This window comes from Aphelocoma coerulescens, chromosome 2 (assembly GCF_041296385.1).
Source record: "Aphelocoma coerulescens isolate FSJ_1873_10779 chromosome 2, UR_Acoe_1.0, whole genome shotgun sequence".
NCBI classification, from domain to species: Eukaryota; Metazoa; Chordata; class Aves; order Passeriformes; family Corvidae; genus Aphelocoma; species Aphelocoma coerulescens.
In genome coordinates this window covers 94,480,297-94,502,766 of record NC_091015.1, presented here as the reverse complement: position 1 = coordinate 94,502,766, position 22,470 = coordinate 94,480,297, and the positions used below count along the sequence as shown (strand labels likewise).

At 36.3% G+C, this 22,470-nt stretch overlaps 1 protein-coding gene across 1 annotated transcript in view; it reads right to left on the bottom strand.

The window, feature by feature from the left end:
• Positions 1–728: 728 nt before the first annotated feature.
• The window catches only part of ABCA13 (ATP binding cassette subfamily A member 13), a 171,411-nt gene continuing 149,669 nt past the window's right edge, over positions 729–22,470 (bottom strand). Inside the window, exons 50-55 of the mRNA XM_069005904.1 lie at positions 20,766–20,900; positions 18,287–18,390; positions 15,646–15,738; positions 3,299–3,404; positions 2,298–2,435; positions 729–818 (exon numbers count right to left, since the gene is read on the bottom strand). Of these exons, the coding sequence (XP_068862005.1) occupies positions 729–818; positions 2,298–2,435; positions 3,299–3,404; positions 15,646–15,738; positions 18,287–18,390; positions 20,766–20,900 (666 nt within the window). The remainder of the gene's footprint in view (positions 819–2,297; positions 2,436–3,298; positions 3,405–15,645; positions 15,739–18,286; positions 18,391–20,765; positions 20,901–22,470) is intronic.

The window sequence follows — 22,470 nt, the reverse complement described above, 5'->3', positions numbered from 1 at the left end:
TAAAAAGGTACTTGAGAATACTTCCAGCAGCAATCCGCAGGCTTAGGGGAAAGATCATTGTCAAGTATGATTTATGAAAACTTGTTAAATTTACTTAAGATAACTGGGAGGCAGACTAAGCTAGTACACTAATAACCTCTTTAGCATAAGGCCTTATGGAATACAGTGCATCCTTTATGCAATAAAAAGGCTAATTTAGCTTGTCATAACACAGAACTGAATTAACAGGGAAGTTGAAAGGCTCTCGATTTCTGTGATTAAATAAAAATATTGGGTGATAGCCAAGCTATTGCTACCATTCAATTGTTTTTTCTTGCCTTATCATGTAAAAATTAGATATTAAGTGTGCATGCAAGAAAGTACTATAGTCAAATGAATGCAGAGCCACCACCAAAAAAAAAATCTACTGTGCACTGACATTTCAGATCAGCCTTTTTTTTCTCTGCATTAATTAGGCCATTTGTATTTTTAAATTTCAGTTACATTAAGAAAGGATTATTTTTGGCAGATGTTTGATCGGCATATAATCAGTTTCTTGCTTAAACAAGATCTAGTACCATTCACCATTCCTTCTGGCCTACAGAAGACTACTCACCTCTGCTTCTACTATTTGTTTCTTACACATAAATTGTTCACATTTGAAAAGTTATTGCATGTAACTTGTGTGTATATATGTGCAAGCACACACACACACAGGTGTTATGTTGAAGCTGTATCCCATTCTGAGCCTAGACTGGGACATGATCATGATGAACAACAGGAGATCCTTGTGAAGAATGCGAGACTCCTTGTTGCTGGGTAGCAAAATTAATGAATACCTGTAAGACATGATAAAAAGTAGAATTTTCAAAACAACAGTACTTGAATCCAGACTTTGGTGATATAGGTGATGATATTTTTTAGCTGCTCTTCTAAGCTTTTTTGACAAAATAATTAATAACACATGTGGAGGGAAGCTCTCTAAAAACATGTTTTACAAATTCTAGACATAATCCTTCTTGCCCTCTCCAGCTAAGACAGGGGTTGATAGATGATAAAAGTTATGGTAAAATGAGTTAATAAGATATGAAAATTACATTAAATGGGAAACAATGGTTTTAATTGTCTTTGAATGACACACCTAAAGAATCTGAGTCTGTTGTTTCTGCCAATAAATATTACAGATGAGGGTGCAAATGTTTCAAGGTGAAAGCATACTTCTGATTCAACAACTAATGTGCCTCCTTGAATTGTTTTGGGTTTTTTTAAACACAAATCTTACTATAGAAATGCTTGTTTCAGTTTTAATCACACAACTATTTCACAGCAAGGAATGTAGAGGGAAAAAAGGCTTTTCTTTATTCAAATGATCCTCTTCATATGCAAACAAAATTGGGGTGCATTATAAGTGTGTTTGCTACTGTGAAGAACTATTTTCCTGTTTAAAACTGACACTCAGTCAGGGAGAAGAAGCAGTGGTAGGTGTCCGAGGTGATGCATCACCGTGAAAAATGGAGACTAAGTAAACCTGAGTGAACAATGCCTGAAGAAATAGGCTGAAATTATCTTACATGCAGTCATTCAGTGAATAGATCATTTGCAAGTAGTTAGTAGTCCAGCTCAGAGGAGAACACTTAATAATGATTTGCACATGGGAAAAAGGAACAAGTTCACACCATCAATCATACAAAATTAATATTTTGACTAGATGTAACGCTCAGTTTGCAGAATGAATAACAAGCAGTTGCATATGAAGATGCTGTAACACATCACAATCACCCAGAAATCCCATGCTTGCCATCAATGTGTTCTTCCTTTTCTCACAATAGGATTTCATGGTCTTTAGCAGTCAGATCTCTTCTGTCTGTGCACTTAAAATTCTCAAAGGAAAATGTTCTGAAAGTCTAAAGTTTACCACTATTTACAGAGACTTGTTCAGCCTGTTCAAGGACACTAGTAAGATCCCAGCTTTTCGATTGTGGAGGTGGCAGTTCACAGTCCTTCCTTGTCATCCCACCAGATGATGCATCTAAGCACAGATTAGGCTTGTGCACACTACAAGTGTGTGGCTTGCTGTGATGCTTTTACTAGCTCACCTCTGGTGTAAAAGCAGTGTGGGACATGGAATCACTGTGTGACCAGAGATGGCCTGGAACTGCTGGAGTACTGCATATATTCAGGTAGCTCAACAAATGGTAGAATATTCTACTACATCAATAAATATAATACACAGCACGTTTAGACAACAACAAAGAAAAGGCATAGTGGCTGAGAAAGTATGGGGGCTAGGAATAAAACAAAGAAAATTAATAAAATACCTGCTCTAATGTGGTTTGGCTAATGGAGTAGTGTTTGATTTGGAGAAAAACTTTGTTATTCTCTAGGACTCTGAAGAGCTCTGCTAAGCATCCCTGACTTCGTGGTACATGGTATTCGAGCAGATTAAGATGTTGCCCCTGTAAACAAGCAAAAATTACAAAAACAGATAAAGGAGAATGCACATTTTCATGAAGCTACACTTGCTATAATCAGTCTGACTTCAGTAGGCTCTCATTGCAGATTAATATGGAAAATATGAGCTTTTAAAAGAGAACATATTCTGTCTACATTCATAGCACAAAGAACAGTTCATACTGAGAGCACAGATTTTGTGTGTATTCTGAAGTGACAGCTTGTTAATCTCATAAAAGAAATAAAACTTTAGGGAAATTTTAATCCAACAGACTAGTGCTGCTACGATGCAGTCTGGGAAAAGGCTGAGCATACACAGACACACAGCTGTCTGAGCTCAATACAGACTCATAAACATATACACAAAGATGTTCATATCTAAGATAGATATTGCTTTTCATGATTCTTTTCCTAAGCACAGTTAAAGACTCTGAGAGTATTTATGGAAATGTAATTGCTACATGTCTTTTATAAGGCTTTGTATTAAATCAAAGAATCTCAGTAAAGGCTAAGACTTATCAACTCTGGACCTTATCAGAAAGCAATCAAAGCAAATACTCTCAGTGAGTACACTATAGTCCTACTTCAGGTGAACACAAATTTGAGTTCAACTTCATCAATAATAAAAGCAAAAGGAAATTTCCACTCAGAGAAAAGGCCTTTCTATTTATGTTGCCTAAATGCCTGTATGGAGTTGATTTAACCAACATCACAAGTCCAATTTTTATGAAATGCCTAATAGAAAAATAAAAGGGATATTTATATGACTTTATATCCAAACATGTAAATATCCAAACATTTACATACTGTTCTTAACCAGCCCCAAATTAATCCTGCCATATACTACAACAAGGAGTTTTAGCTGTACCTTAAACCGTGTTCCGGGAAAGTGCAGTTGTAGACAATCCAAAATCATTCTTCCATAACTTATTTCTTTGCTAAGCCAAACCTTGACAGAATAACCATCTCCAAACCTGGGAATGAGACACAGAAACATAAATCCAAGAAGATGCCATGAAGACAAGAAGAACATTTGGTTCAATTGATTTTCCTGGGATTATATCAAATATCATGTATGCCTACTGCATTATCATTGTGATTTTACTATTATACTATTGACCTACAGAATTCCATTGAGAAAGTTGTTAAATTAATGATAACAGAGACAAAAAAATGTGTTATGCCTAATTTTAGTTACTACAGTGTGTTTCACTATCCAATATACCTGATGTTAAGTTACTTAAGGTACTTCTGTTAAGTAAACTATGCTTTAATTGCTTTGTTGCTTTGAGTGGTCAGTATAAAGCTATGAAGATTACCAATGACATACAGAAAAAGAAAAAAAAGCCTTTCACTTTTCTAATGAGAAAAATGGGTGTGTAGCACTATTTTTCAAATCTGTTAACAAAGCTGTGTGTCCAAAAGCAAATTTCAACAGTGTGAGTACAACAGTGTTTTACAGATATGCAAAGGCAAGTGTAGGAATATTTAGGGATACAGCAAAGTTAACAAATTTTCTTTGGCTCTATGACCATTCAATCTCTCTCAGAATAATTTAAGAAATTAACTTCTCTTTCTCAACACAAATGTGATAAAAGTTAAGTACGGACAATCTAACCAACACTATATTTTTTATTAGCTTTACTCACTGCTGATAGTTATTTGGGAAAGTTGCAATAAACCAGTGAACACTGAAATGACAACCATGTTCTCAGGCACATTTCTTAAGCAATGGAGGTTGTGCTGCACCAGTCCCCAGACTGGGGTGCATGGGCAGAGCTCAGTAGAGGCATGGAGCAAAAAAAGGGTTGTGCTGCACCCTTTCCCTCCTTTGCAGCTACATGTCCTCCTTCCTTTGGGCTCTCCTTCTTGGTTAATTGCTAGGGAAAAACATCAGCAGGAGCCACATCAGAAGAGCTTTCCACTGCCACTGCTGTTCCCTGTTCCCAGTGACAATGGAAAGGCAGAGCTGAATGGGGGACAGGGAGCTTGGGCAGCACTGCCCATGTCCCCCCAGAAACCTGTCACTTCCTCTGTCTTCCCACTGACCACCACTCCCACATCCTTCATTCCAGCATAACTCCCCTTTCTTCATTCTCCAGTGTCTCAATCACTCATTGCCAAATCCTTTATTCCAGTGCTTTGGTTCCTAGTGATTACCTCTGTAATACACCCTTGTGCCAAAACCCTCCTCTACTGTGTCTTTCCTGTGTACAACTCATGATTCAGGGCAGCAGCTGGGTTAATTGGGTCTGACTAGTGAGAGGCACATTTTCATGTCATCAAAGCAGAGGATATATCACAGCACACTCTACAATGTTGCCCTATTCCAATACATAAAAGAATGTCTGCCGATTATCAATCAAAAGGTAATAAAAGATAGAAAGAACTATTTTGAGATATATGCCCAGTTAAACCAGTGCATAAGTGACTCCCAGCAAAATATTCCACATGAAACACCACATGTTTCTCACCTATAATAAGTCCATTACAATGTAAGGGCTTTAACTTTTATTTTGCATTGGGTCAGAACCTCTGTTGTTATAAAGGAATAGTCTGCATTTATTTAAGAGCACTGCAAGTTTCCACAGTAAAAAAAAATAGACTGCAGATTTTATTTTATTGAGAATTTCACATGAATTCAAAATACAATTTCCAAGGATCTCAAAGAAAAATCCCAATTTTTTGTGTAGCATAAAAACAGTGGCAGCTTCTGCATAAAAATGAAAAGCCCTATTACAGATGAATGGGTGTAGGGTTTTTTAGCCTTTGGTCGGTTTGTGGGTTTTTTGGGGTTGTTTTTTTTTTGTTATAGGGTTTTTTTCTTTGGTTGGGTTTTGTTTTATTTCTTATTGTAGTCAAATGCAAGCACTGAACTGCTTCAAATGGAGTAAGAAACATCCTGATGCAGCGTCCTATCTGTTGTTTCCTGAAGGATGTTTCATGAACTAAATTGCATTGAGTCCAGACTGCAGGGTACTAAATATTTACTGGACAGTGTAGCCTGACAAATGAACGGTGCTGATACACCAAAGAGATCCAGAATTAGGTGGAATCCAAAGCAGCGTCTGGCAGATTTGCTTTGCAATGATTTACTGATACTTAAATAGATCTCTAATTAAATGTTTTAAATGCATAGCATCATCCCTGAAAAAAATACATGTGACAATAAAAAAAGTTGTTACAAAGATGGATATAGTTAACAAGGGTATTCAATTTAGTTGACAGCTAACCTGAGGCAACATTTTACAAGAGATCATTGATTCTGATCAGTTTTTTGGCATTTCTATACAACAACTATTGAATTACAGTTTGAAAAATGCTGGTTTATGGAGACATTCAACAGTCTCATAAAATGAAATTGCTGTATGCAATGAAGTTTCCAAAGAAAATGAATCAAAATTCTGATTAGCAAAGACAGAGGAGTGTGTGCAACTTTGGTTTAGTTCTAAACTGTGAATGGCATAAACACCAGCATGGCACCAATAAAAAGCTTTAAAAGATTTTCTTCTTTTGGCTAGTCAAATTATGATGCTTTTATACCTTGATTTTATACTTCATTTTAGTACAAGAGCTCCCCATATAGAGTAAGCTGATCAGCAATAAACATTTCCCCATGCTATAATCAGCAAGCTGCTTTCGGCAGTGCACTGAGGCAATGGAAATTGAGTTGACCATTTTTTCACTTTGTTTTCCTCTCTGATTCAGCCAATATAATTAATTCAGAAACCCAAAGTGGAATTACAAAGAAAAGCACAATCTGGTTTGATTAGCACTGTTAGGATCAAACCTTTAGCACCTGATAGTTCAAGACTTAAAGAGGAAGACATTATCATTAGAATGGCCTAAGTTGAGCCAGCACACTCGTTCAGCAGCCATCTGCTGCAAAACAATCTTCATCTCTTCAAAGCTATTCAACAGAGAATGTATTTTGCACTGCCATATAACTTTAACAACACCTGCATTTCTATCTGTGTATAAACAAACACACAAAACCACATATTCTGACAGAATAAAATCTTCTTCTTCTTCTTTCTATCCTTCCTCTTCTTCCTCAGTCAAACTAGTAGTTCACACTGCACTTTCACCTCATTAGTTGTTCTGGGAGTATAACTTATTGAGTGTTTTTTCTGTTAAAATGCCAACATGAGTCTAAAAATAAAATATAAATTCCCAAATTGACTGTAAACTAATTAACTTGACTATTTAACAACAGCATCAGCTGCAGAAGCAAGAGCTTAGCAAGAACTACAAGAACTCCACACTTTTAATTTGCATAGGTTCTCAAGGTATCTGAGCAGGTCAGATAACAAGGGAGTAAAAGGAACATTAAAAGGTAGCAAGGAATGGAAATATTTCCATACCAGGAATTACTGAATAGCCTAAACTTTTCATCATGAAAGAAAGATGACGAGTTGGTTGAAGGGTGTTTTCAGAGAGCCCAGAATCATGACTAAGCAATGTAAGTAAGAAATAATTCTTCACTCGTGTTTCTCATGCAAGAGCAGGGGACATTGAGTTAAATTATAGGAAATGCAATGCCAAGTCTTCCTGACAATATGTAGGAAAACTGTACAGCTCATTGACATGGGATGTGCTAAATGTCAGAACTTGACATGAGTTGAATAAGAGACCAGAAAAACTCATGGTGGAGATCCACTAAAATCACCTCTGACTTAAGAAGCCTCTAAAAAAGAAACTGCTGAAGGTGGTTGAGTAATGTAGTAAAGTAAGTTCATGTGCCTATATTGTTCTTGTACTTTTCCCTCTTGACCACTTCCAGAGAGAGAAAACTGTACTAACAGGTGTTTGATCTGACCTCAGGTTTCTTTTTGTATAAATATCACCAAGAGGAGGTCAGCCTGGGTGAATAACACAAATGGCAAAAAATAGATTATGCAAATCGACTTCAGATATGTCTACATAAGCTCCAGTCACACACTGGAATAAAGTGTAACCAAATCTATACTGATGAGAAAGTCCCCTGCATGCTTTCCTGGTGCTCTTTTAAACTTGCAATGGCAATGGAAGTGGATTTAGTGTCCCAAAAGATGAAAATTTTCATGAATATCAAGGAGAGGAGTTGGCACTTGGGGCAGAGCAACTTCTCAATGTTCCCTTCTGCCCATTCCTTGGAGGTCCTGGTTCACAGGTTTGAATGGAGACAAGAGTCATGTCCTTGTGAAGCACAGCTGAGCCTGCACGTGGTCACAAGGAGTCCCTAGAGGAATTTACCCAATGACTTTTTTAAGCTTGACCCATGAAAGCCTGTTTTATGTGAAGAATGAAAAAGAAAGTATACTATCAGCAGACTTTTATTTGCTTAAAAAAAAAAAAAAGAGGCAAAACAACAACTGTGTTTTCATTTAAAAGCCTTAGGAGTTTGCTTGTCTACAAATCAACAAAACCAAACCTTGAAATCACTGTTTCAAGTTACAGCAGGTCCAGAATAAACAGCTCATCAAATCACACTCTTCCCAAAGCCTATTTACCAACTCTTCTCTCCCCCCCAGTAAAATTTGCTGAATGTAACCTCAGGAAATGAAGAACTTGGCCTCATTTTCTAAACTTTGAGGAATAAGAAAAGCATCTAATCACCCATATACTTCTTTTTCCACTAATCAAAGAGTACATTTCCTGGAGAATGTTGTGCTATATATATATATATATATATACATCAAAAAATTACAGCTCCCAGAAAGTTTACTGATGGAAATATAATGTGCATACTTTGTGTATGCACTAGTTTGATCAAAAGATTGCTTCAAAATGACATTATTGGATAACAAAATAAAAATAGTAAAGAGAACATTGGCACTTAATGTCTGCAAGGAACTGCATCTTTTAGAATATATGCCATAAATCAAAGAGAGGGAATAATTTTCTACTGTGCTGTTTATCCCTCTGCTTTGGTTTACATTCATTTGCACCCAGATATAGTTCTACTTTCTCTAAGTGAAAACAATCATGGAATCATTTAAGCTGAAATAGGCCTCATCTAGGCAAGATAACTTAGTTACACTGGTATAACTGCTGAAGCACGGAATACATATCCAGGTCATTCCTCTCACAGCCTTAGACACAAGTACCATTTACAAACAGAACAAATCTTGAACAACATTGAAAACAAAACACTTTGAAAAACATTTAAGAAAAAAGAAAATAAAATTGAAATAAAATTATTAAAACAAAGACATCATAATTCAAGATAATTTAAAAATCACACAATGTATTTAATTATTTTGTCTATTAAGAAACAAGCAAAGACAATATCAAGGAAGGAGAAAAGGTTATTAATTTTTAAGAACTTGGGATTTTTTTTTTTAAATGCTAAAGTCAAATGCAAGTACCCTGTCACTTGTAAAATGTGATTTCCTTCTGCATTTATTCAGAACCTCAGCATTGCTGAACAGATAAACTTGATTAGATGCAAACAAACAGACATAAATAAATGATAAAACTTCTCTTCCATGTAGTATTCATAGAGTTTGTTTCATCATTTTTTAAGTCATCATGATTTTTCCAGGGTAACAATAGAAACACAAAAACAGTTATTAAAATGATGACTAACACTCGTTCAGGTATATTGTACATGCACTATTTGTTCACACACACTCCAGGCTTTCATATCAAACCATCTAAAGTTATTTTCTGTATTCAACAATATAATTGTCATAACAGTGACAGCCCCAGATTATGACAAGTGCAGGGTACAACTTTGCTTTGCTCTCTGTGTGCTTGTAAATTCTTAGGTGTGATTTCCAAATATGTGGTGAAACCCTGAAAAATCTTGTTAATTGTTTATACATGTGCAAACACAAAATCTCTCTGTATTTGAGGTTGTTTATCTGCACATACTGGCAAGTATCAGGGATTTTTTATTATTGCATTATTTATATATTTTATTCCCAGAGAAACAGGAGCAGCAGTGCTGTAACCCTGTGCAAAGGTACAGCCTACAAAGAACCCAAACTCTTTCCTCAAAGCACCTTCTGGGACTCAACAGTGAAAAAGGTAGGAGTAAATAACATTATCATTGTGTTTCTATGACTGGGCTTGGGTGTACTGTTCTTTAATAACATAATAATCAGGGCATTACACACTAAAATATCTATTAAAAAGATCTGATCAACACCTCAAGGTCAAATCTCAAGCTAAAAGTGTTTAATGTAGACAAGATGTAAAATAAAATTTAAACCACAGTTATACTTGCATTATGTAATAAACTTTAATTACATCATCACATAACACCTTGTCATGAAATCCCTATCATGATTGCCTTACAAGATACCCTGGATGTACCTGCTCAGAGAAGTGCCTTTATTTACCACCATGCCTAGAAAACGTTGCAAATAAGACAGCAGATTGATTAGAAAAGGAAAGAAAAAGGGAAGAAAGTGCTTTACAGTTCTGGAAATGCCCTGGGGAACAGAATCTTAGCCTTTCATCCTCATACACCTGTGTGGTCTGTGGTAACTCACTTAGACCACATCTTTCTTTGCTGCTTTCGTGTCCTGTTCAGGGCCCACCTGGAGACAAATGGCTCCAGTTGGCCGGAGGAATTCACGGTGCCTTCTGGAGCACCCACAGCTACAGCTGAAGTTAACAGGAGTTTTGCTTTAAATGCAATGCTGAACAAATGTAAAATATTTAGTCATAAAGTGCTCAGATAAACTACCCAAACCCTTTTAACTTTAGCATCAGTCTTTGGTTACTCATCTATAAAAAGGGAATAATTATTTCAAATTAAGTTTCCAAGAAGTGCTGTGGAAAACAAAGATGTTGATGTTTATGAGCCCTGCTCCAATAAATGCTGATAATACTGTATTTAAGGACAGGTTTGAAAAACTTCAAGTAGAACACATACTAGTGAAAGAGGAGAATACGAAATCTTAATTAGCTGCTTCTCATTTAATGAACAGGTATAGAGATACAATGCAGCATCCTGTGGAAAACATAGTACAAAATGACCAAAAAAAAGCATTCTAATGCACATGCACAGTAGGGCTGAATAAATATTGCACAAAGTTTTAGGAGAGTCAAAAGATATTTTTCATTTCTGAACTCTCAATCTGTGTGGTTTTTAAGTGTTAAGAACTCTTTTCTTCAAACTTTCCTCTGGAAAGATAAATTAATAGCTACATTACATGATTATACATCCACTGCCTTAATACATTTTTCATGTACAAGAGGAAGGTGTTTTCAAGTCAAGAAGAGTGAAAATTATATTAATTTCTATATCTTATAGCATGTAAGAAACTTATTGATAGTATGTCAATTAATAACACTGTGTCCACAGTAGGCTGAAATATTGATGAGAACTATAATTTTAATCCTTTCTTTTCCATTTAAAGAAATCTACATGTGTGAGTTTGAGGAAAGCAATAAAATATTCTCAATCAACCTTTAAAAAAAAGGGTAAAGTATAAATAGTCTGCCAACATATTTTCCATTATAACCCAGTTATAGCAAATGAATTAATTGTTGGGTAATTTAATCAGATGGCTTGCTGATAAAATCTGAGCAACAACTTGATGTCCAGCACCTGACAAATTGGTATGGGTTTTTCTGATAGGAGAAGTCTGTCCAGATGGCCCTGGAATGAAGGACAATATTCAAAATGTTGCTCCCAGAGAATTGGCCAGCTGTATCTAACATGAAAATGCTTCTGTAAATTTTTTAAAAAAGCATTAGGTATAATGGAGAATACTGGAGAGAGCGTTTAAATGTAATCCATTCCCAATTTAGCATAATTGACTCTGTTGGCAGGAACTGTCTGAAATTAGGCTTTAACGGGCACAACTGTTAACACATCAATCTCAGACAAACTACATCTAGAACTAAGAGGTTAACTTTTTGAAAATTGCCCTTCTGTTTGTTCTTCTACCTAATACATTTCTTGATATTACTTAGAAATTTGCCACCTGCAACAAAAAGCCTTTCTAAAGAAGTCTTACCCTTATTATTCTGCTGATAAACATCTGCAGGTACTTTAAATCTGTTTAAACATATATAAATATAGTCAAGGTTCAGCAGCTGGGAGCAGAAACCCAAACATAGACTTTTGTAGCAAGAAGATATTTTTGGATGAGCATTTCGTAACAGGCTTGCAGAAGGGTTGGAAAAATGGAACAAGTCTCACACATTAGAAGCAGCATCACTTTTTATATCCCTGTGAAGCTTTTATGTTTCACATTAGCATCTTCCTGGAGTTCACCCATACCCTTCATAGCAGAATTTTGTCCTGCCATCTGACAAAGCTGTACTCAGTCCAAGATTATGGTCTTTCACATCTGCCAAGGGCTGAAAGTGTAGCCAGAGAGAAAGAGCTGAATTCTTGAACTTCCCACAACTGCAAAGAAGCAAATTTAACAGGGCTCCAAGGAAGACCCATTAAACCTTCATCACATATCTGTCAAAAAGATGATGATAATCTTGACTCTATAGACTGGAATGGTACTAAAGAATAAAGAAACAAAACAATTTTGAGGACTTCCATCAAGACAGACAGAATTCAACAAGAAGGGAAAAAAGAATGTTATTTTAGTATATGTGCCTACATTTAGAAGATGAAAATATTCTTGAGACATACTAATAGAATCACCTGTAATATCAAAATATGCTTCTATTATTATTTCTTACAGTACTGGGTTTATTCTTTCACTAAAAAAAAAGCTGTATGAAAGTTTTCTTTGGTTTAAGTATTCATATAGAGGTTAGATTTCTCTTCTTGCAATTTTCAAAGCCAGATCAGGATACTTGTTGTTGCTTTTAAAATATTTGTTCAATTTGATTTGTAAAAACAAATTGAGAACAGACTAAAGGGTATCAAGAGCTACTTATTAGTAAGAACAATTTTTTAAAAAACAAGCTGTTAAATCTAACAAAGAAACCATGATAATCTGCAACTATCACCCCATTAATTTATTTTACTATCATTCTTCCCTGTTAATATGAATTTTTATATTATTAGCCTAATTCATTCATGCACAGCGTGAAGAAAAGTTCATCCAAAAAAACAGATTTTTAGGGTATCAGTAATTAAATGAAATCAGATGCAACAAAATCAGAATTTTTTATGCTTTCCTTATATTGCTTCATGGAATATTTTTTTTTAAACAAAATGTAGGAGGTGATGGGTTTTTTACGGTGATGTGGTGCATGGGACAAATATACTAAACAGTGCTAATTGCAGGAAAACACTGAAACACTAGGAGAAGACTGGTGCTTATATCAGTGGAGGTGGCTGTTAAGGAAAACATTTTTCTGCAGGTAGATATTTCCTAATAGCAACTTAGATTTACTAAGCCTTATGGTCTAGCACTTTAGAAGAAACAGTGTTTTGCTCTGTATGGCAATGGGAATGATAGGGCTATTAAATCATAGGGAGGGAAGGAAAATGGGAAAGAAGGAATCACTCAATACTCTTCCAAGTCCAGGAAGTTTTTCAGGATGTTCACAGGTGGAGCAGAAAGTGAAAATTTTAGAATAATTTAAAGCTTAATTGTTTGGAATTCTGCTTCTCTACTCCTTCCCCATCTCATGTAGATGCAGGAGTCCTTCATATGGTAACATGGAAGCATACCAGGAAATTGTCTTCAAATAAGTTTGGAACTTTAATCACAGAGAATGTATAATGTTTTTTAATCTCCTAACAATTATTTTACATGTTAGATGTCTGATAACCTGGGGTTTATGATAAAGGATCATATTGGCATGTGTTGGAGGGAAGTTTGGAAGCTAGACTAACAAAATAAGAGGAGTACAGGAACAGTCTTTGACTTCTCCCCAGCACTTGTTAAAAGATTTCCAAACACAGAAATGTCTTTTCTGCAAGCTTTAACAGCTGTGTGTATATGACACTTTAAGACTGCTGTCTACAGTGTTTTTTTTCTTGCCAGCCAAGAAAATGTATCAGGCCGCCAGAGAAAATTCAGACAACTGCATGACTTTAATTAAATCTTTTGATAAAGCTCATGGCTATTTCTTCTTAATAAAGGGTTCTAAAGTTTTAAAAAAATTCAGTAGGTCCCTGAACAGTTAGTGTGGAAAATTTGGAGAGCAAATCAATCAATACGCTAGGAGTTAAAGGGATTTTAGCTCTTCCTTAAATGAAAAATCCTCGTGGAGCTTGAGCTGCACGGTTTGTGTAGAAATTCTCAGCAATATATCTCCAGTGCACATAATTTTTCCATGTGAATTTCACTGATGGACATACATTCAAGAACTGCCATGGAACACAAACCTGCAGAAAGTATGAAATATTCTTAATATAGAGAAGGTGTGCTTTTTACGAAGATACAATGATTTAAAAAAATAATCGCTATGAATATGACTGACAAATTTTCTTATTATGACTTTGCTTTAGAGAATTTTAAAGAGACACTCATACAGCCTTGATTCCAGAATGGTTGATCTGTGATTATCTCAATAGTAGCAATAGTACTGGTTGTATCTCAATAAGAAGTAATATGAAGACACTCCCAGCATGATACTTCTGCACTGATTTGCTAACTGTGAGGTTTGTCTACATAGACAGTGCAACAAACTGAGAAATAACTGCCTCATTTATATGAATATGGTGCATACTTGTGAGTATGCTTTTGATGTCTTGTTTCTGTAAGAGAGAAGATGAAAAGAGGCTGCTAAAGGAAACATCAGAAGTGGCAAAACAATGAAAGTCACTGAGAAGATAAAGGGGAAGGTAGCCTTTGTGGACTGTCTGATTTTGCCCTCTCAAGGTCAAGCTGAGAAGACAGAGACATGTACTCACTCCAGAGGATCTGAAACACAAAAAGGGAAGACACATTTATCCCAGCTAACTTTATACACCCAACTGAAGTGGCTAAGTAATACTATTTTTTCCTTATTGGGGGGACACACATCTTCAAAAAGCATTTTCACCTGTTCAAGACCTGCACTGTCCTCTACATACAGCTGTTTCTCATACAAAAGAAACAAAGGATGGCTTCCCACTCACTAATCTACTCCAGCCAGTGAGACAACAAGCTATTCTATGCTATGAAATTTGGGAAGAGACAGGATGGCAAAGACCTAGATACGAAAGAAGCAGAAACTGCTGAAGATCAATTGACTTCTCATGCCTTCAGAAACTGAGGCAAGTATGCTCTGAAAGGTGTGCAAACATGAAAAGAAGGCTACAATCACACAGAACCATCAGAAATAGAGATGCAGACATCAAAGTTTTTTCACCATCCAGATTTTAATGTCTCTAGCTGAAAGTTTGTCTTCATGAAAACACCTTGGAAGGAGAGAGCTAGTGTGAGTCAGGCCCATCTTGCTAAGGCAGCTGTGAAGGAAGGACCTATGGTTCTACACAAAGGGAAGGGCAGAAAGCAAAAGGGCTGTCAAGGGACAAGAAGTTATCTGAGACATATAACTTCTGCCTTATAAACATGGCAGACAGCAGTTCCAAAGCATTTCTGTAGAGCTTGTTCCCAATGTCAACTGTATCTGCACTTACAAGAACTAAGTGCCGAGCTAGTACAAAGCAGTGCAGCTTTGCTGCTTGCAAATGAGCTGTATCATCTTATAGAGCCGACTGTCTTCATGTCCTAATAATTACATTTACAACTAAATGTAAATGTCTAGCTATAAGTTGCAGCAACTTTCCCCTCAGCTTCTGATCCTCTTTCTTTTATCGTGGTTTAAGTCTATCCTCTGAATTAAACATCCTCATTAACAGGAATTAAATTAACTCATGAGCAGAGTTCAAACAGAAAAGAGGCTTATGCACACCAGGAAAAGGATGCAGAAAACAGCATAAATATCTGCAATTGTCAGTCAATTTGGTAGGAAGTAGAGAAAGTTCAAAATAGATGTTCTTACTGGCTGCTGACCTGTTAAAAATGCTTCTTCCTTTTATGAAAAATCCTCAGACTGAGCCAAATTGTATTTCAACACCATGTTGAATTCTCACAATGTATTCCTTAGGTTACGTGCAGAAGTGTTTCATTTTAGATGCAGATCTGTCTCTTTCGATTACCATTGCCGATTGCAAAGCATTTTAGCAATGCCACATGTCATTTTAGCTTGCTAAGTTATCCTAACTGGCTCTTTTTCAACTTCAGTGATGGCAGGAAAAAGAAGATGTTCTTAGCAGTCATAAGTGCTTATGACTTAGCACTACTAAAGCATCTAGCCAGCTTTTAGAGTGGATGTAGACGCAGAAGATTTGATGTCGATGAACAATACCTGTTTTTAATGTGTTGGGGAGAACCAAGACACTTGAAAGCTCCATTGACCATAATAGCAAGCCTTGTGCAGAGAGCTTCACATTCTTCCATGCTGAAAAATAAATTGAGGGGGAGAAAAAATAATTAGTAGAGAACATTGTTTATACCTAATTTTAGTTGAAGTAGAAGAATCTGGACAGCTGCAAAAACAGGTACACAAAAACTTTGACTTTAAAAGATAACAGTCAAAGTTGTAACCCTAGTCAGTATATACCAATAGTTATTAACCCAGCTAGAAGACAGACTTAAACCATTATTTATATTTTTCGTCCATAAATAATTGGACAATTCTGGTCAAAATATAAAGGTACCATTACCATAGGCAAATGCTGAATAAGCAGTCTCAGGAATGACACTGAGTGAGCCATGAACTCACGAACTCTTTAATCCTGTTTATGATTATTCTGAGTTAAAGGATAAAGGCAGAAGAATTAAGTAAGCTTGCTCAGCTTGCCTTTTGCACAGTACATACCCATGAAAAAGAGTTACCCTCAGCCTGATTGCAGCATAGAAGAAGATCCAAAGCACTACAATCCAAAGAGAATTTAGGACATGGAAATGCAGCTGAATAGAAAAGCAGGGTCCTCCTAGATGTGACTGCTTCAGATGATAAATAGCTTTGATTTATAAAGCTTATGGAAGATGGGCTGCAACCCTACATATTATGTGAATTGTGTGAACAACTCTTTCAAAGAAGCACTTTAGACATAGGGAAGCAGTCAGGATGTACCCACCATCTCAAAGAGGAGTCAAAGATGTTTTATGCTCCTACAATTCACTGTGTTCCCTCCCCAACCCTTCTGAGACAGCTAAACAAGAGATGTCTTGTGTGCCTCAGCCATGGGCCAGACCAAACCAAAGTACTTTGGCTGAACGAGCGCTGGTAATTAAGTACACCCCTAGGAACAATTTCCTTATAATATGACAGGGCTGTGGTGAGAACTGCCAAGCTGCTATGTCTGAGAGAGACAGGGAGAGAGCTAACACATCTTCCCACTAATCAGGAAATTCACTGAGTAACTCCTAATGCTCCCCTTGGCATAACGCTCCGCAGCTATGGCAATATTACACAAATTTACAGCTCTAGGGACAGTGGATAAAGCCTCACGCTTCCCCTTCTAAAACAGAAGTTTTGTCTCTGAAATGTAAGTAAAAAATTGTCTCTGAAAATTAAGTAAACAGTTCTCAAAACCTGATTTTTACACAGCAAAGCATCTCTATACCTTACACATATATTTGCTGACATGTATGAATGTTCACTTCATATGTAAAATTCCTGTACTTATACAAGTAACTCATCTCAAATAAAGCCCCAATGGCCTTCAGAAAATTGCATAAATAGTATAAAACAATTTCTCCTTTCTTCACCCTGGCACAACAATGTGAACAGTATCACTTTACTTATGCCTGCTTCAAGTCATTCATTTGTAGAGCTAAATGTGTAGTTAGTACAATTTGATGGACTTTGTTTGTTTGTTTACAGCCTATTAGTAATGAGACCACAGGTCTCTTCTGTTTAGCTGGTGTTTGACAACTAAAGGTTCTTAATCTGGACTGAAAAGTCAAAGCGTACTGTTTCCTGAAAACCACTGAGCTGAATTCACAATGCATAACCCATGTTCCCTAAATGAGTGTGCTGGTAAACACTTGGCCATCCAACATGGGTACCTGATTTTCAAAATTCAGCTTCCATAAGTAAAATACTAGAAACTTTTTGGAGCATTTTTCCATCAATAATGGACTGGGACAACAAATACATTTTAAGAATATCTAAAAATATTGAAAATAGAAAACATTGAACAGGGAAGTTCAGCTGCATTTCTTTATTAATTCATCTATACTTCAAATCTCGTTTGGCTAAATGTTTCATTGCAGTTTTGATTTTTGAGTTGTTTCTTCTATGGACATGTTTGCATGATCTCTCCCTCATTTAAAGACAGATATGTATATATTTATATATAATTATACATACTATATATATACATACTACCTAAGGGAACATTTAATTAATTCCACTTCACTATAGATGTTACAAAACAGTATTGATGTTTCCTCCATTAAATCAATATACCAGTGACCATATCAGAGAACTGACAAGACATTTAATGTAGATGGACTCTTCTAAGAGGATGGGGTCCCTCCTACCATTTCCAGTAGTGCATAAGTGAATAGCTGATGAATCCATCTTCAGGATGCCATGGCTGACTCTTTTCATACACTGATGCAAAGCAGAAACTTAATAAAATCAGAAGGTTTTTCACTCACCCCTCCTATTTTAAGGATTTTTAAGGTGGGCAGCTGCAAAAGGTAACCTGATGTGCCAAGCAAGAAGAGACACTACAACACTGAGTAAAAGAGCACAGAAAAAGAAGAATCAATAACATCTTTTCTGTGCCTGAGGCCCCTTGAGCAACATTCTATTCTTTAAAAATTAAATATGAAAAATATTTGGGATTTAAACAGGTTCCTTTTCATGGATAGGAAGGAATTACTATAAAATGTTGAGACTTATTCTGTATTTCACAGCAGACTGAGCATGTCTTCAGAATATACTCTTCTGCAGCACAGGAATACACTGGCTGCTGGGATAAGGGTCTTACCTGTGGGATGTCAGCACAGCTGCACAGCCATCCTGAACTTCCTTCAGGATGGTTTTCCAAAGGTAGCGTTTAGAGCAGGGATCCATCCCAGAGCTGGGCTCATCCTACAGGAAAAATGAAAATGACGCAGCAGCACGGAAAAGCATACCACAGCTTCTGCCCAGCATGAAGAATTTACACAGTTCACGAGAAAATCATATATTTTTCTCTTTAAATGTTACATTTTCAGAAGGTAACTTAAGTGACACCCTGACCACTGTTTTGCTTTAACACATACAGTTCAATGTCTAAATTTATGGAAGGCACATTTTAGTAAAGAAGCATTATACATAAACAGTGTTTAAATATAAACAAAATATAAATCTATGTGTATTTATAAATGCTTATTATACTTATATATTTCATATCTAATATATGTATAGTTATCAATATTTATATTATATATGTTTAATTATATAAACTTGCTCTTTTTGATAAGAGAGACGGGCAAGTGGTTTTTCTCACTTCTGGAAGAGTTCAGTGACTGTTTCTGATCTGCATACACATTTGCCATGAGCACAAACAACGGGAGAAGTCCTATAGCTCCCAGAGGCCTACAGTGCCTATCCCATATCCAGGTGTTTGATAAGAGGTTTGGATTTGACATCCTCTACCAGTTACTCCCACACTCTTTAAAGACGAATTTTCACCCACAGTAGAGAGAATTCACAGGATTAAATAACATTAATTCAGTTAGTGCAAACCATCTGGCAAACCCATTTCCCACTCGGATGGCTTTCATGGAAAAAGATGTGCTGCTACAAAATCTACATTTCCCCTTCCTATCTATTCCTCCTTTCCTCACTAAACCAAATTTTTACTTCATTCACTCATGGAAGCAAAAGGAATGATATCTGATTGACAAATCCAGTCTCTGTCACCACAAAACTAGGAAGAAGGAAATTCTTCCAGTTGCTTTTTTTATCCAGTGGAATTCCATGGGGTGTCAGCACCTGTTAAGAGTGGTATGGCCTTTACCAAAGTATTTTCAGCAAGGAATCCCAGCCAAAACCTGGAAGCAAAGTTTTCAAGAAACAAAGCAAACAAAAAATCCAGTTTGAAGCTAATTTTAGTAATGTCAGAGGTGAAAAAATTCTGTTCAGTCTCCCACTATCTGTGGATTGCTAACAAAGAAAACATAAAAAGCAATAAACATAAAGCAACCCACAATGTTGCTCAAATTAACAGCTATGATTCTGGATGCATTAGAAGCAGATTCAGTAGTTTATGTTGGTGTCTTTGCTTTCAGACAAAATAATAATAAAAAAAGCTCCTTTTAAAATACTGAAAAAGTCCTTTAAAATCTCCTAGCTTTCTAAAGTCAGCAAATGTTTTAAAGAATTTGACATGCTTAGATATCTTTCTTTCCTCTTTTCATTTTATATGCAACAGTCTGTGCCCTGCAGCAAGAAGTAGGCTGAAATGGATACTTGCAATAGTACGCTGTCATAAAGACAGTTGGAGCATTTCCTAAGATCAGGAAAAAGCACTGATTTAAGATTATTTCCTCCTTTTACGAGCTGAACCAGGGTCAGTTAAAGCATAAAATGCAAATAAAATATTTCAGCTTAGAAGTGAGGCAATGGTAGGCAGTCAGAAGCAGCAAAATGTGTCTAATCTTCTGAAACATTAACCCCAGAGAACAACAGTTTTATCTGGTTCAACTTAGCCTGTGATCTCTTCCTGGAAGCCCTGGTTTCCCCCCAAACTCTGAGGAGCAGCTTTCCTACCCCTGACTGTTTTGAAAGGTTTGTTGCACTACTGAACTTTTTTAGCTCTTCCCAGCCATGTTTTAAGAAAGTGGTGTTCAATATTCTCTCATGAAACAATAGGCAATGGTACAAACAAGCATGTAGTGATGCAACGATGCAATTCTCAAAGCTTTGTAGATCCCTGATCTTCAGTACAAAAGGCATTGTTTACACTGGAGTGGCCAGTTTCAGACCTAAATGGGCAGTAGCATGCAAGAACCAAAATAACCTCGGAAAAGTTATTAAAATTAATATAATTCATAAGTATTACTTGATTGTGTGACTTGTGAATGCAACAAAATGTATTAACTAGACAGATTTATGAAATAAATACAATCCAGCAAGAATTAGGAGTATCCTGAAACAACATGGGTCAATTAAACACGTATTTGGACCAAGGAATGCTACAATTTTATTTGTGTCTAGGGCTTTTTTTTTCTGCTCACCCAGTTGCTCCAAGGAAGAAAAAAAAAAGGAAAAAGAAACCAATTTCACTTTCTATTTTTGTGAGCACTGGAGAATAAAATTAAAGCCATTCATATAGCAGAACAAAGACGACAGTTGTTCATCTGTGTATCAACATCTCCGTGACTGATCAGGAAACAACCTGATTTTCTTTAGAGCAACATACAAGACAACAAAATTCAACGTAGCCCATTTATCATAACCACAATATTACTTTTACTCACCAGTAAAAGTATTTGGGGTTTACCAACTAAAGCCACAGCAGTAGAAAGCTTCCTCTTTGTGCCAGCACTGTATGTTCTCACCAGTTTGTCAGCATGGGCGTTGAGGTGTAACCGGTTAACAAGGTCCTCTGCAACCTGTGGTTTGCAAATTTGGAAGCAAACAAAGATGAGCCAGATTAGGCAGCATTTGTGCTTAGATTGAAAGAATGTTCTGTTCATGCATGTTAAGAAAATGTACATGTTGTTTTCCTTATTTATCCACCCTTGCTGCATATTTCTACTTTTGAGTCTTAGACAAAAAGCTGCTCTGAGACCCCTTAGTTCTTCAAAAATGATAAGGATTTTCTCATATAGAAAACCTGGCTTTGTCACTGCTTAGCACAGTCATTAGTATTTGGTTTGTGTCCATGGGTCAATGATCTAAAACGTCTCTCATTTCAACTTATTCTCCACTATTTATTTATTTGATCAAATGTCTGACTAACTGAGAATTCAAGAGAAAAAAATTCTCCATTGGCCACAAAAACAGATGAAAATGTCAGAAAAGCAAGTCACAGTTGCAGATTTAGAATTTCTTAAAGACAAAAGGTAACAGGATTGAATACCCTTTATAATAACTGAGAGGGGTAAGCTGACCTTAGATGGATTTGTTTTAATTGGTTAAACAAGAAAGTGTGATCTGGACAGCTGGAGACAACGCTCATGCTGTCCCCTATGGCCTTTCTTCTTTACCCTGACAGAGACAGTCCTGACATACAGAGCTCCCTAAAATACTGCTGGTAGACAATATTAAATGTAGCAATAATCTTAATCCATCTATATCAGCTACAACTGCTGGACTGTCCAAGGAGATGTTGTTCAAACCATGAGGGACACAGCAGCAACTTTTCTACTTGCTACTGCCAGATGCACCCTGCAAAGCAGCAGGTATCTGGCATAGGTTTCTGGAGTGTTTATCGTCAAGGAGTGATCAACTTTGTAACACAGCAAGTGTGTCTTCATGTTGTATGTAGGAGAGCTGGAAGATTCTCCTAAAACAAGGAGTTGCATGGTGCACTTATTGCCCAATGTTAACTGCCAGAGCACTTCCAGCAGTATGGTTCATTTGCTTTGCTTCTCCGCTTTACCTCCAGCAAAAATCAAGGAAAGACTGGAAGGCTCAGTCATATCAAGTGGAAAATCTCCAATTAATTAGAAAATCCAATAGAAAAAAAAATTCATTAAACAATATTGTGAATTAATATTCACTATCTATCGCAGACAAACTGCCACAAGCATAATAATATTTTCTATAAAAGAGTTTTATGCAAACACCTTTGGAAAAGATCAAGATATTCATGACCCTTTTAGCAAGATTTTTCAAGTAATACTTATAAAAGTAAGAGACATCTCTGAGAGCAAGTTGTCTGTAAGCAGGAACAATGCTTCAGTGATGAGAATCTAAAGCATTTTAGTGATGATCCTTGGACTGGTATCCATAGTCACTTGGGTTTGGGGTACCTGGATGTATAACCTGACAGCAGTGCATGTTCTCATACAAAAGCCACGTTTCAGAAATATTACTCTGTCTACATTAGATGCAGAGAGGCTTAAAAAAAAAAAAACCAACTGTTAAACTAGCCACAGGCAATATTATACTGAAAAGTTCAAGGCTTCTGCTATAACAAAGTTAATTCACAGTAATTTACTTCCAATTAGAAATTAT